This window comes from Dermacentor variabilis, chromosome 10 (assembly GCF_050947875.1).
Source record: "Dermacentor variabilis isolate Ectoservices chromosome 10, ASM5094787v1, whole genome shotgun sequence".
NCBI lineage: Eukaryota > Metazoa > Arthropoda > Arachnida > Ixodida > Ixodidae > Dermacentor > Dermacentor variabilis.
This window is the reverse complement of record NC_134577.1, coordinates 23,465,147-23,481,103: the sequence shown is the minus strand read 5'-3', so window position 1 is coordinate 23,481,103 and position 15,957 is coordinate 23,465,147. Positions and strand designations below refer to the sequence as shown.

At 44.2% G+C, this 15,957-nt stretch overlaps 1 protein-coding gene across 7 annotated transcripts in view; it reads left to right on the top strand.

The window, feature by feature from the left end:
• Nucleotides 1-15,327, top strand: part of LOC142560127 (DNA primase large subunit-like) — a 74,727-nt gene extending 59,400 nt beyond the window's left edge. For all 7 annotated transcript variants that reach the window (XM_075671962.1, XM_075671969.1, XM_075671966.1 and 4 more), the window contains 2 exons: nucleotides 3,028-3,303; nucleotides 15,031-15,327. In XM_075671962.1, the coding sequence (XP_075528077.1) occupies nucleotides 3,028-3,303; nucleotides 15,031-15,255 (501 nt within the window). In that variant the 3' untranslated portion in view covers nucleotides 15,256-15,327. The remainder of the gene's footprint in view (nucleotides 1-3,027; nucleotides 3,304-15,030) is intronic.
• Nucleotides 15,328-15,957: the final 630 nt, after the last annotated feature.

Genomic DNA, 15,957 nt, shown 5'->3' with positions numbered 1-15,957 from the left:
CTTCCCTGCCCTGCATAGTCCTTCTGCGACAGAAGACTTGAACTCAAGCAGGGAAGTCTTGGCACTTTTTTGCCAAGCCAGGCATTCACCACAGTGAGATCCATCAGGTGAAAAAATATGCGGTGATACCATTTCTTTGATCGAATCTTGATTCGGTAATAGCCTAGTTTCGAGTCAAGGAGGTCTACACCATCCATATGTGTGTTATAGATCAACACAACATTTGGGCAGGGAACCATTTTGTGCGCTTTTTCTTTTGCGAAGTACCGTTTTACTTTGCCCGCTGGTTCACTGCTGGCGAACGTGGAAAGCAATGTGACTGTTTTATTGTCGTGCCATGCTACTGCAGACAGCTTGGTCCCCGACACCTCGCACAACCTTTCTTCATATGTTCCTCCCTCTTTCTTTTTCGTTTCTTTCGGGAGCGTGCAGCCAGGTAGACGGTTTCGCCGCACAGTGCCAAGGCAGTGAATTCCTTCGTTTTTTAAAAATACTTGCAGAGGAATAGAAGTAAACCAGTTGTCAAAAAACAACTGGTGACTATTTTGCCTGGTAATGGTGCGAGACAACCTGACGACAACATTGCTTCTTGCGCCTAGGTCAGGCTTACCTGGTAGCAGCTTGTTTTCCACGGCACCGCTGAAGACCTCAAAATCGTAGCAGAAACCTGACACCCCGCTCAGAGCAAAAACTTTGTATCCCCAGCGGTGTGGTTTCTTCGAATTGTATTGCTTCAGTGAGCTTCGTCCCTTGAAAGGAACAATTTGCTCGTCAATGCACAGTTTCTCTTCTCGCGGAATCATCTTCAGCTGCTCAAGCAATTTGTTCAAGAGGGGTCTGACCTTGTGTAGCTTGTCGTGGCCAATTTCTGCAGGGGCAACAAAAGTCTCATTATTATTGAAGTGAAGAAACCGTTTTAGTTCTTCCCAGCGGTTGAGGCACATCATGCCTGCAACCTTGTGATGTCCGATGCTGGAGCTCCAGTAGTCTCGGGTGCTTGGCAGCTGAATGATCGACATGTAAAGAGCCATTCCGACGAACCTTTCGAGTTCCTCTACGCTCACCGTGAGAAGCTTTTCAGGACGACACTGAATTGAGTAGCGCAACGATTCCTCGCGAATCATCTTGAACACCTCAACGGGACAGAGGAATTTGAAAAACTGGAAGGGAGTGTCAAGGTCCTTGACAGTCGATGGCGTCACGGTGCTCCCAGTGAACTCAATTTCTTTTGGGTCTCTGTCAAGGCATGTGTTTGTCCACTTTGGTGTACATTTTGCAGGTCCTTTCTTGCCTCTAGAAGTTGATGTTGCAGGAGGAGCTTTATCTTGACTATCATCCTCGCTTTCAGACGACTCCTCTGCTAGCGCAGATGGAGCCCGGCACGGTAGCAGTTCCTGCCCATCGTCGTCCGAGAGCTCGCTATCGCTGCTTCTGTCACCATCACCAGGCATGGGCCGAACTTCCTGTCTTGTTCCACCGTAAAAAGTGCCGACATTCATTGCCTAGGACAAAAAAAGGATACTTCACTTTCCAGCAACAAGAAAGCACACAAAAATGCTCCATTACATTGCAAATGTAAGTTTTCTGTGATGACGACACCGACACGCTTCCGAACAAAAAAATTACCCCTAACTGCATAGTGTATCATATGTGATATGGGTCTAAATGTAGTCCTCGCGGTGCATTACAAAGGTGCCGGGCGTTTAAATTGTCACAAGAGGAAGACAAGGAGCCATATAACGCGCTAATAATTTTTTTGAAAGCATAGCATATGTCAAAAGCACAAAAAAATTTTATTCACTTACCTGTTCGAAGCCTTGAGAACGCGACGCTACGTCCACGTGTTGTGGCATACAAATAGGATTAAAAACGGCTTCGGAAGATGGAGCCACTGCGGGCGTAGTTGCCAGATAGGATATAAAATCAAGCAAAATGTGGCAGAACATTTTTCGTTTCACTCAATCTCCGCGGGAAAAAGAAGTTTGGTGCGTATAAAATATGATACGCTATGCGGTAAGGGGTTAATACAGAGCCTTTCACCACAGCATGCACATAAGCCACAGGGTAGCCTTATCATTTAAAGCCCCCTGAATGAATCAGTCAACATGGTTTGCCCTGTAAGGAGGCTTCTCATGCAAATGCCCATTCTCATTTTTGGACTTAAAATAACACTAAAGGCAAAAATTAAGTTAAGCTAAAGTGATAGATTAGTGCTCAGGGAACTCTAAGGCCTCAATATTATCACAAACAGAGCCTTAATAATTGAGAAATTGAGGTAAACGCAGGATATGATTAAAGACTCCCCCGGAACATTCAAGTACTTGCCCGATGACAAAAGCACTTCTCAGTTAAAATCTGTCTAGTACGCAACTATTCGTCACAAAAACCATCCTTGTATTATTAGATGAAATAAAATGCTACTTGTCCACTTCTATTTCATTTTTAGAAAAAAAGAACTGATTGAAATTACCCTTGACAACGACACAGGCGGTTAAAAGGTTTCGTTTTCACTGGACTCCGCGCCGCCCATGCTTTCGCATTTCAATAGTTTCGTTATCGCATAGTGCTGCGCTGGGTTTGCTAGCTCGCCATATTCGCGCAAACTGCATGTAGCAGAGAATTCAACTTCCATGAGATGTCACGGGATGCCCGGACGGTGTATGCCACTTGACCAAAAAGCAGCTGCAACAGCGATGCCACTGCTGTCTTGGCTCGGTACCGCCGTCTGTCGGGCACTGTTTTTCTCGCCGACGGCAGCAAAGTATGATTATGGCATATGCAACATCACCACTCCTCCGGTTGGGTGGTGGGAGATTTTAATTTTGAAAAAGGTATTCGAACTCGTCAGATCCAATTTTCTCGTAAACCAAGCCTTTTCTTGGCACGAAACAAGCGGTGTGAGGTTTTTGGAATGGTATATAAACGGTCCACGTCGACCTAGTGTTTGCCTTTAGTGTCCCTTTAATGTTTTCATTGCTTCTTAGAGATCTCTGCCTGACTATTAATGCTTGCATTTGTTCCTTCCAGTTCATCTTTTCATTGTTCCTGAAGGAGATTGGCCTGAACCTGACTGAAGCCATCGAGTTCTGGAGTCGCTACTACATCGAGCCCCCTGGCAAGAAGGCCGCTTGCAGCCACACTTGGCAGACGGACACGTCGCGCCTCACGTACAGCGTGCGACACATGTACGGCCAGGAGGGCAGCCGCGTGGACTACACTGCCCACAGGTGCACTCAAGTCCAGGACAGTCGCCTCTGTCCTTTCACCTCCGACAAGTTGCAGGCACTTCATGAAGGGCAACAGGTAAGGCAGGCCAACTGCCTCGAGCTGTGAATGTTTCATTTAGAAGATAGCTAGATATCATCACACTGTATGCTTTCTATGTACCGGTGTCTTCACGGCACACCTGGTATTAAGGAATTGAGGCCATAGTGGCATTGAAGCAAACAAAACACTTTATTTGGGCTAGTGCCAGATGAAATGGGAACCACGATTTGATGGTGATGGAGATGCAGATTCGAATCCATGAGCATTTCCTGGGCCCATTGCTTGCGTGTCATATTATCATTAATTGGTGTGCCAAATTCTCATAAACATGATTTACATTGTTTGCAAATGTAAGCAAGTATAAATGCAAGACTTCGTAAATAGAAACCATTTTCTGTCTCTCTTGCACTTGAAAATAGGAGCACAATATGCTTTTATTGCTTGAACCCACGTAAGTTCCCACTTTATTCGTTCTGCTGACCGCTTTCTAGAGTTCGGACTTGCTCCGGAAGTGTTCAGGCCTTGCTCAGCTGTCAAGATCACTAAGCCAAAGACAATGCAGGTTCTTAACAACTGCTTGTACCGCATTGGGGACGCATGCAGGGCTGTGATTGCACTGTGGAGCTTTGTCATCAGGGCTGACCTGGGAAGTCAATATTTGTCTTGCTTAGGATTGTTCAAATAGCAAAATTTCCAAATCCAATCAAATACGAAATATTTAAAAAAAGCTAGCTTCGCATATTCAATCAAATACCGAATAGTTTCTCATTTCTAAACAAAGTAAATATAAAGTTCATATCGAGTCCATTTGGTGAAATAGGCTTATTTACATTATTGATACTTGCACGTAATGCCTTTCACAACCGGATATCCGCTCAACTGAGGTGCTTGCAATTTATAAGCAGCTGCTTTCAGTTAGCTGGTGCACTATGACGACAGTGATGAAACATGGGAACAGCACTCCACCGGGTGCACATAGAGTGCTGTGTTTGTTGAAGGAGATAAGCGTGATACTACAGCACCGCACATTGTAATGAGATGCAAACATGGTGATACCGCCCAAAAATTAATTGCTTTCCTTAAATCGAGACAACATGTCATCATCATCAGCAGCAGCAGCGCAGTCTATATTTATGTACACTGCAGGAAGGAGGCCTCTCTCAGCAATCGCAAATTACCCCTGTCTTGCACTAGCTGGTTCCAACTTGCGTCTGCAAATTTCCAAATTTAACCGCCCCGTCTACCGTATTTACTCGATTCTAACGCGCCCTCGATTGTAACGCGCGCCCGTTTGCCGCTACCTGAAAAAGGGAAAAGTCCTTTACAGTACCTTGCACTTCATTCGTTCATAAGGAATACAACTTTCATTTGGAAAATTAAAGATTTACTCACAATACACCAAAGTTGCGATAAATAAAAGTCGCAGTTTCGCCCGAAAGGGGAAGCATCGATTATGATAGCAAATAAGTAGACAGCTATACGAAAAGTAAGGATAGTAGTTTTATCAGCCATATGAACTTTTGAACATTTGCTTACTAACTAAATTAAGGAGCATGGTCTCGCGCTCACAAGCAGACATGAAAACGTCTCGCTCAATGACCGCGGAAACTCTTCATTAGAACATTGGAGTGGGGAAATGTGGTAGCAGGAGCGAGTGAAATGACCCTTTTGCGGCCTCTCGCTTCAATGCGCACTTAAGCGATGAGAAGACAGCGTGGTGCACCTAGATGCGTAAACTCTTGTCTCCATCAGAGATCGCTTTCAAGATAGGGGCCACACAGCCGTGCCGTACGTAGCAGCTGGTGGAGGAGAAAGCTTCTCCTGTTTGCGCCAGTCCTGCACACAAGTTTCAGGAACTCCGAACACCTGTGATGCGGCCCAATTTTCATCCATCTCCGCACACGTGATCATTTTCCTTTTATCGCGGCATCATGATGGATTTAGCATGTCTTTGCAGTTAGAACTTCCATGCTGATAGAGTAAATGCGAAAAACTGGGAAGACAGACGGTGCAGAAACCTAAGCACACGCACTATAGCACATGGAGGAAGCTATGGCAGCTAGGCTCGAAGCACGTGTGAGGGGTCCATTTTTAAATGCCGATGGTGATATGGTAATGCAGATTTAAGGTCGCACTCGATTCTAATGCGCACAAAATTTTTGGACCCACTTTATCTGAAAAAAAGTATGCATTAGATCCGAGTAAATACGGTAATTTTCTGTTGTCCTCAACTGTGCTCTCCTTCCCTCGGCATCCAATTGGTAACTCTAATGGTCCACTGGTTATCTGCCCTACACATTGCATGGCCTGCCCAGCAACATTTCTTTCTCTTAATGTTAACTAGAATATTGGCTATCCCCGTTTACTCTCTGGTCTACACCAGTCTCATCCTGTCTCTTAACATTACCGCAAACATTTTTCGTTCCACTGCACTTTGCATGCTCCTTAACTCTTTCTTGAGCTCCTTTGTTAACCTCCAAGTTTCTGCCCCTTATGTTTGAACCAGTAGAATGCAATGATTGTACACTTTTCTCTTTGGTGGCACTGGTGAGCTCCCTGTCAGGATTTGGTAATGCCTGCCATGTGCACGCCAACCCATTTTTATTCTTCTGTAAATTTTCTTCTCATGATCAGGGTCCCCAGTGATTAATTGACCTAGACAAACATACTCCTGCACAGACTCTAAAGGCTAATTGGTCATGATGAATTCTTTTTCCCTTGCCTCTTGCATTAAACCTGTGGTCCTGAGTCCCCAGTGGCTACGGGGCAGTAGATCAAGCCAGTGGTCAGACCTGCAACGCAGCAGAAGGTGCTAAGAATCTTTGGATCCGAACAGGCTGCCACTGGAAACTGAACCTGGTAACGTTTAGCACACAAACCTTCTTATGTGAGGCTAGCTTAGCAGGGCTGTTTGAGGAATGATCAGGCATTGCCTGGGATATTATTGGCTTAAGTGAGGTTAGAAGGGCGAGTGAGGCTTATACAGTGCTGACTAATGCCTATGTCCTCTGCTACAGAGCTCTTCCAGATAAAAGAGGGAATACGATGTTGGACTTTTCATTCATAAGGACATATAGTGTGCAGCATAGATGAATTCTATAGCTTTAATGAGGCTGTGGCAGTCTTTGTAATAAAGCCAAATGGGAGATATAGATTAAAGGTAGCACAATCGTACGCTCCAACCTCCAGTCATGATGATGATGGAATGGAACAGTTTTATGAAGATATTAAATTATCAATGAGAAAAGTGCAAACTCAGTATACTGTAGGCATGGGCAATATCAGTACAAAAGTGGGGTAAAGACTGGCAATTAGCAACTACGGCATCAAGATTAGGAATAGTAGGGGACAGATGTTGGTAGGATTCGCAGAAAGGAATAGCCTCGGGATAAGGAATACCTTCTTCAGGTAGCACAGTAACAGGAAGTGAACTTGGAAAAGCCCTAATGGAGAAAGAAAATATGAAATAGGTTTCATACTCTGCCAGTCCTAGTATAGTGCAGGACGTAGACGTGTTAGGTAGCGCAAACAGCAGTGATTATAGTTCAGTGAGGTCTAGCATTGCTCTTAATTTGAAGAAAGAAAGAGCAAAATTGGTCTAGAAGAAACAGGCCAAGATGAAGATAACATAGAGTTAATAATGAAACCATAACTAGGTTGATTTCAGAAGCAGCAATTGATGCGGGAGGCAAGGCACCAAGGCAACCAGTAAGTAAGCTATTCCATGTAACAAAGGACCTAATAAAGAAACAACAAAACATGAGAGTGTCTAACTCAGGAGATAAGAGAGTTTTCGCTGAACTGTCAAAACTGATCAACAGGAAGAAAGTCGGCAATGTTTGAAATTATAACGGAAGGATTTAGGAAGCAATAAAAATGGCCGCAGCATGAAATCAGTGAGAGGAAACCTTGACATAGGACAGAGCAAGATGTATGCAGTGAAAGTGAGCAGGGTAATGCCATCAGTAATGTTATCACTAATTTCAATGATACAGTAAAAGCTCCTGAAGAATTCTATACTGACCTGTACAGGTACCCGGAGCAGCCACACAACATTCGTTGGAAGTAGTGATGAACAGAATACAGAGGCTCCTACTATAACCAGTGATTAAGTTAAAAGGGCCTTGCAAGACTTGTTCCGGGGAAAAGCGGCATAGAAGAAGGAACAATAGTCGATTTAATCAAAGATGGAGGAGATATTATGCTTGAAGAGCTTTGTGGCCCTTTGTTGACATTGCCTCATTACTTCAAGTACATATTACTTCAAGGCCGCTGGTGTGACATGTGGGGAATGGAAATTAATCTTAAGAAAACACAGTATATTACCATAACTCATAGAAAGTCGATCTTTAGGTTCAATTATACATTAATGGGCAACGATTTAATACAAACTGACACAGTAAAATATTTAGGCATAACATTTACAAGCGCGTTAAAATGGAATACCCATATCGATAATACATGCACGAAGGCCTTCCGAACACTCGGTTTCTTGCGAAGAAAATTAACTGCAGCACCATCCTATGTGAAACTAACGGCATATAAAACTTTAGTAAGACCAATTCTTGAGTATGGTAGCATAGTGTGGAACCCGCACCGGAAAGGACTCTCACAGAAATGAGAAAGTATCCAAAATAAAGCCTTGCGATTTATATACCATAAGTATTCTCGACACGAAAGCGTAAGTGCTCTTAGAAGCCAGGCAGCACTGCCTACCCTTGTTTGTCGGTGTCGTGTGGCTGTCATGAAATTTCTTTTTATGCTATGTAATGACAACATTAATATAGATAAGCGAGATTACGTGCAACCACCACACCGACACTCTAATAGAACCTGCCATAATAAACACATCAGGCAGTATCCGACACAGTCCTACACGTTTAGATATTCATATTTCCCGTGGGCAATTGAAATCTGGAATTCGTTGCCACAGGAAATTATAGAATCAGATTCTGTGGATGGCTTTGTCGCAAAATTGGAGCCATATTTTGGCTGTTCATGAAAGTATTTGAGTGCGTAGTTCAAAGGTAATGCATTGGTTGAGTGATTGGACACTAGTGCACGTGTGTTTGCATACTGCCTTATGATTTCAAATGTAAATATTGCAATGTGCTGAATAGTGGTGTTTTATAGATCCACGATAACTACAAGAATATTATACGACTAATATTGCAATTGTTTTTTTCCCTGATTCATGTGAAACAAGAAAAGTGTCTTGTGTTGAATACCAGTGCTGTTGTATGGCAGTTTTTTTTTTTTTTGCTTTATATATTTTGTTTTTCTTTTCTTTTTTCCTGTTTTTCCCATGCTCATGTGTATATATTACAATCCACTTCCTGTTTGGGCCTGTGCAAAGGCCTACAGTATTGTTAAATAAATAAATAAAATATACTAGAGAGCTGGAAGAATGCCAACATTATGCTCCAGAAGAAGGGAGAGGTTAAAGAATTGTTCGATTATAGGCCCATTAGCTTGCTTTCATTATTGTATATTCACCAAGATAATTTCCTTACGCTCAAAAGGTTCTTCTCAAAATGTCTATTTCGTGTCCTCCAAAAGACGGTTACACTTGCGTGTGCTTCCCAGAAGTATGCAAAACCTGTCGTTGTGGAAACCATGCGCTGTGCAGCATCAGCAACATTGTGCAACATGCATGAAATCACGTTCCTATTTTTGTTAGCTGCCTTGAAACTGGTAGTAGCAGTTGTTTTCGTCAGTGAAATCACTTTCATGGAAATTAGCAAGCTGGACAAAGGCTCATGAAAGGAAGAATAGCCATTCACCTGATAATAGCATCGTAATGTAGAATGACTACAAGTGGGATAGTTCAAAAGAGATTCATCTTGGAACCCTGGAGAATAAGCAAGCGAACATGAAAGCAGGAACAGGCAGGGCACTGTGCGGCATACTCTATGCTCTCAGCTTCGTGTTCCCATTTTCTTTTGCTTGTGTTCCAACATGGATAAACTGTTATGCTGCTGAGGAAATCCATGCGCATTTTTCGTAAACATCTTGGCAGTGACGGAAGTTCTGCGCCAATTGCACCAAGCTGCGCCGGGAAGGAAATCCTGCGGCATGCTGTGCCCAGTTGTCGTTTATCGCATGTATTGCGCCAGGCCAGCGCCGACACACACCTGCTCCAAATTGGGAATATTTTGCACGCACGAGAAGGCGCCGCGCATCAAGCAACCATCCTTCCCAACTGACCCTCGCACGCTTTCCATCACAGCTACAGCACATATGGCCTGCGGCCGCCATCTTATCACACTTGGACATTACTAATTAAGGCAAAATGAGACATCCACCTAATTGTAGCAGTAGCTTCAAAGGCAACCCATACGGGTTCCTCGAAAGAAAAGCCTAGCAGTTGAAGAAGAATTCGTCCTAGTCCGAGACTCGAACCCGGGACCACCGCCTTTCCGGGGCAGCTGCTCCACCATCTGAGCTAACCAGGTGGCTAGCAGATGGCAGGGCGAAGTCGAATTTGTCAACAACTCGAGGGCAAAGGCAAGAGTTTGGCATAATTGTTCTGCGAAAACCCGCAATGTGGAGAGAAGTAATTAATCAAGGGAAAATGAGACATCCACCCAATCGTAGCAATCGCTACGAAGGGAACCCTTACGGGTTGCTTGAAAGAAAAGCCTCGCAGTTGAAGAAAAATTCATATAGGTAAATGGGAAAACCTATGTGGGCGTCCTTTGTAGCAATTGCCACGATTGGGTGGCTGTCTCATTTTCCCTTAATTAAATACTTCTCTCCACCTTGCGGGTTTCCCCAGAACTATTACATCCAACTCTTGCCTTTGCTTCGAGTTGTTGACAAATTTCAGTTCACCCTGCCATCTGCTAACCATCTGGTTATCTCAGATGGTAGAGCGGCTGCCCCGGAAAGGCAGTGGTCCCGGGATTGGGTCCCGGACCAGGACGAATTTTTCTTCAACTGTGAGGCTTTTCTTTCGAGGAACCCGTATGGGTTTCCTTTGTAGCAATTGCTACGATTTGGTGGATGTCTCATTTTTCCTTGATTAATTCCTTCTCTCTCCTTGTGGGATTTCACAGAACTATTACGTCAAACTTAGACATTATACGGAACCTCACGATGATGCTGACACCGACGACGACTGCAGAAATTCACCTGCTGCGTCCACACACTTGCTCTCGCAATAATAATTATGTCATGTAAGTAGGGTGACGCACGATTGTGAAGGCGCAGCTGCTCGGCGCACCTTTCTTGCAGCTGCTTAGTGGTATATCGACAAGCGCTTACGGTGCATTTCATTATGACTAGGCAGCTTTGACATAAGAAAAAAAAAATCTAAAATGGGACGAGGAAGTAGTCATATACACTACACTACACTACACTACACACACTAAGTCACACTACAAAGACTCTGTTCAATCTATACCTGCGAGGACAATTAAAATGGTATAATTCTTTTTGAGCCTGTTCTTTTTAATAGCCTGTTTCTGCGACGAGCATCGGAGGTGGCGGCACAACCGAGCTAACAAGCGCCACAAAGAATGAAAGTGAAGGCAGAGTATGTGGAATGCAGCGCTAGATGAAAGACCATAGCAAAGAGAGGAGGAAAGCGTAGGAGGAGGGTGCAACGAAGCCATGAGGCGGAAAGCGAAGGAGGAACTGAGGGTAGACGGCCTGTGCTTGCGCTTAGGAGCTGGCGGCCGTGGCATCCGCAGCCACGTGGGCAATCTCATCTGCGCTACCGAGTGGGGGGCAGGGTGCCTTGAGGTAGCGAGGGCTGCACTTGTCCGCAGCATCTGCTGCTGAGGTCAGTTCGCGGTACCAGCGTTTGTGAAGGGGATCACTGTTCCTGCAAGAGGCAATGGTGAGCGGCTAAGAGTAAGGCTCGATGTGACGCTCACTTGGGTGTTGTCGCCGTTGACACTGGTGGCACGACTACCCCGCAACGAAGGACCACCCTCATCCTTAATTGAACCAAAGTGTGAGAAGAAAAGCGTAGTGCCATGTGGCGACGATGGCTGCGATACGGCGCCAGAGTAGCGCGCGTCATCTGTATGCAAACAAGGCGCTACATGAGTGGAAGTATGTCTGCGGCGGCTGTTGTGAATCGCACCTATGCACCACCCATGCTCTGCCTCTCGCAATCTCCCGATTAGGAAGGCAGACGCGCCACACTTCGCTCCGTTTGAAATGTGCCGCACGAGACAGATTGTCCGCGCCATCCAATATATTGCGAAATGAAAACACGTATAGAGCTGTGCTCAATTTCGCGTTAGGGAGTCTCTCCTTATATCACTCTTTATTAAAGTGTGGAATTGACTGTGAATTATGATTAAATTTGCACTTCATCTTCTTATATACAGTTGCTGACCGTTTATTCGGACCTCACGGGGACTGCGGAAATGTCTGAATAAACAGGTGTCCAAAAAAGCTGATTAAGAAAAAAAAAAGAAAGAAAGAAATCCTTTATTTCCACACACTTATTCGGGCTTGGCAGTAGGCTTGAAGAAATCGTGATTGCGCCATTGCACGCTGTTCTGTTCACGCGCAATCAGATAAGCCTGAATCTCGGAGAGGGTCGTACGGTCACTATAGACGGCTGAAAGCACAGTCACTGCTTGTACAAGCTCCGCATGCGACGGCAGCGTAGCACATGGTGCGTCATCTTCCGGCTCGGTCTTCGTCCGGCGGTGCAGCAGAAACCTGACGAATGATCTCGCGTTGAGTTCTGCGCATGCCAGTGCAGCAGTTTCAGCACCTCTGAAACTGTCAAATGAAACAGTGTCCGGAATTGCAATGCAACCACTGCGCAGGTCTCCGCAAAACATTTTTGGCATCAGTAGGGAGCACATCGGAAGGCGACAAATCCTGGGCCTCCCGGCACCCGCTTGCTGGCATTCCCCAGTCTAGTCTGCTCGGGCACTGTCGGTGCCATAAGACACTTGACGTGATGTTTCCGTATGCCACGTTGGATCACCGCAACCTTGACACAGCACACAAAGCAAACATCACCACGCCGACTCCAGTTGCACAAACAAAAAAATTATGGCCTACTTGCAGCGTCATGCACGAAGAAAGAAACAAATCAGCTGCTGGATTGTCTTGACATAGCTTACTAAGCTGAGACCGGAACTGCTGTAGCCACGAACCAGGGAGAAACGGTGATGACGAGCGCGGATTTGCAGTAGTGCCACTTCGTGGGGCAGCAAGGAGGCTCCGTTCAAAACAAAAATGGCGTTCAGAAAGTCGAACGATGCACCGGTCAGAGTCGGTGCATGGTGCTCTCGATCAAGTTGGCTCAAGGAGTGTCTGAAAAATCCGACGAGAGGTTGCAAGGTGTCCAAACTTTCGGCAGTTGTTATACATTATGGTCTATGGGGAGAATGGTGGTGCCGCGAAGCAGACCAAATAATCGAGCATGTCGAATTTTTGGAGTCAGAAAAATCAGTCGGCGACTGTAGTAACAATAACATGGGACAGCAAGATGAAGAAATAAATACTTGTGTTTTGGTATAATGCATAATAAATGCAATGTTCTAGAAAGTACTAACTTATAGAGAGCTTCCTCTTTGCGCCAGAACAGTAAGTTACTGCTCCAAAGCATTCTTTTCTTGCTCCAGACAGGAAACATTTCTGTTCCAAAAGCATATATTTCTTGTCCATACTGCCATTTTTGCTGCTTCATAAGCTGCTGCAAAAGACCAAGTCCCGCTTCCACCACTGTCTTGGTGGCTTAAGCGAAATTTGGCCTCATCCAGGGACAGAACCATGGACCACTGCTTAAACCAGGTGTTCGCACTGTCAACAGGTAGTCCTTGCCTTTCCGCAGGCAGTTATTGGCAGTGCAAGACTGAATTAGTCATGAACTCAAGTTTTGAAAGATGCTTTGGACTGGCGCACAAGGCAGTGGAAGGGCACAAGAATACAGAAAAACACTCAATTAATTCTGAGATGGTTTGTGTTTTTTCTCTTCTTGTGTTTGGTGTCTGTTTTGCACTGCAGCCCACAGAATGCCCAACCAAGTGACTTACCGACTTGAACTGAAAAATAAAATGTCAATCAAGTGCAGCATGAAGAGTAGGCCTAGTCAGGAGACAGATTGTCTCCTTTTGCCTCTCTTCGTGGGCATTAAATGCCCGAATAAAAACGAAACCTAAATCTAAAATCCTTCATCAGCAGTTATTGCGTTCATTCCTTACTGTGGCAGGACAAATATTAAGAATATTTGATGTTGAATGCTGAAGCACGTGGAGGACAGAAAGTGAGAGTGGCATAGAGGAGACAATGGGACATTAGAGCAGAAGAATGTGTGCACGTAATGTGTACTAAATACTGGCAGGTGCGGTGGTGTCATCAAGGTTCCCAGCACCCGGGGCAGCTGCTCAGCAATGTCTCACCTCCTCTCTTTCTCTTGCTGCTCCCTCCTATTTCTTCAAGCACATTTTGGAAGTAATTAAAATCTTTGCCTCTATGTCACCATTTATTTCTACTTATAATTCGGCATTTATTTCTATCTCCTATTCATTGCAAGCTATACAATTTCCTGTTTTCTTTGCAACATTATTGCTGAAATTAGCATTTGCTACAGTTTCAGGCATTTGAGTGCAGTACTGAGTAGCATTGCTGCATGAATACCTTGCTTCGTATGTTTCTGTAGGAGTTAAATACTTGAGAACCTGTACTTCGATGCCTGTCCCATAATCCCTAGGATTTATTGTGCTTATTGTATGAAACAACTGATAAAATAAGTTCACTTGACAATCACACAGACATTGCTATATACGGTTAAAATTTTCCTTTATACATAGGCATACATTAAAAGGCCCGCCATTCATACCTTTGTGAATGGAGTTGTCATTTTCCAAAGAAGCAGTAACAAACACAATCTTCAAGCTTCCCAGCCTTCAAGCCATCTTTCTGCATGGAAGCACAATGTTGAGCATTTGTGTGCAGTTCTTAGCACCAGAGTCAATACATTTGACGATCAACCTCGCTTCTTTTCAAAGCCGTACACAAGTGAGCGTGAGATTTGTAATCTCTGTTCCCCACTGATGCTTTCTTTTATCATAGGTAGACCAGCGGACTGCTTTCAAAAACGGTCACATAGCTTGTCATAGGACTCTGCTCACGTCATTATGTCTAGTGCCACATGTACAAGTGCCTGTAAGCTTACAGCAAGCACATTGTTCTGTCAGCACTTCTCTGCTTCAACCCATTCAGCTGCCCTGGGCAAGGACATTTAAACCGAAGAGACTAGTGGCGACCGTAGCACAGCCGGCGGCATGCGGGGCGGTCCGCCCCTCCCTAGTGATGAATAGTCACGTCAGTGAAATTTCCATTAATTAATAGAGAATGCATGCCTTGGGAAGACAGAAAATGCCATAATGAGAAAAACAAGAAACAGCACGACATAACAGAAATGCAAAACACATAAATATGTAGTAGCATATAAAGCATTTTGGAAGGCAGATATCATTCCTCTTTCACTTATGAAGGCAGATATCATTCCTCTTTCACTTATTAATGAGAATTATAGAGAAACCGGCCTTTGGACAAAGCCTTTTGGTTTGTCTAGAACAGGACTTTGCAGGGCGGCCAACATGCAGAATTGTTATCAATATTAACTTGTTTCATTGTCATTTTCTATTTGGTTGGCATGCTGCATTTGTTTGCTATGATCCTCAGGAACCAGGTGGAATTCTTTCGCAGCCTTGGTCTTACTTTTGTCATGCATCAGAGGGACTTAGTCTTTCGTCATCAATGTTTTCTTTTCTTCCCCTCCAGGTGGGAGATCTGGAAGACATTGCTCAACTATGTGAGAATAAGCAGTATTTAGCGGCGTGCAAGCTCCACATGCAAAGGACTGGGAAACAGCTCGCATCAGAGATGATCTTGCAGGCGGAACCATTTGAAGGTCACGATGTGGAATCCTCTGCAGAACCTCTAGTAGGAATTCATAAACCATCACAGTTCTATTTCTACATCAGAAAATTAACTAGTCCATCCTAATGCTTGTTCGGTGCTATTGTGTGTTTAAAGAAAAGAGGATGCATAGAGGCTAAGCATGGTGAATACAACACAGCATTGCTATTTTTTTTTTTTTTTTGCTCATATCACCCATATCATTGAAGTGATGTACAGTTATGCATTTACTCCGGAGTAGGAAGTTGTGTTAATAAAATGTTTATCAGTTGGTGTTTTTGAACCTTTATGCCGCCCTTTGTGGTAGATTGGTGGCTACAGGATTCTGTTGTCAAGTGCCATAGTTCGTTTTTTTTTTTTTTCATTTCTTTTAAATTTATTAACATGATACTGCAGCAGTCACAAAGATACTCATGTAGCAAGCCTCGTGAGCACGTTAAAGGGCCACTAAAAAGAAAAAAATAATGTGATGTGTTCACAAATTACTTTTCTAAAATGCCAAAAAGGCCAATATGTCAAGATTAATTTTAATGTTTCTTTTGTACAAATCACCGAAGTACTTAGTGTTGGTCTTTTTTTTTTCCCGTCATGTTTATGCTTTTGTGTGCACCTATTGCTCAGGAGATGTGAACTGTGAAGACTTGGCAAAACACAAGCTGCCAGTCTCTGCATGCATGTCATCCATTTACACAGGCACATGGGCTTCCATAGGCATGTTAGGCAGTTGTCCACAGCAATGTCATTTGGACATTATCTACAGGTAAGTAAAGAGCAAATGGCACAATTGCC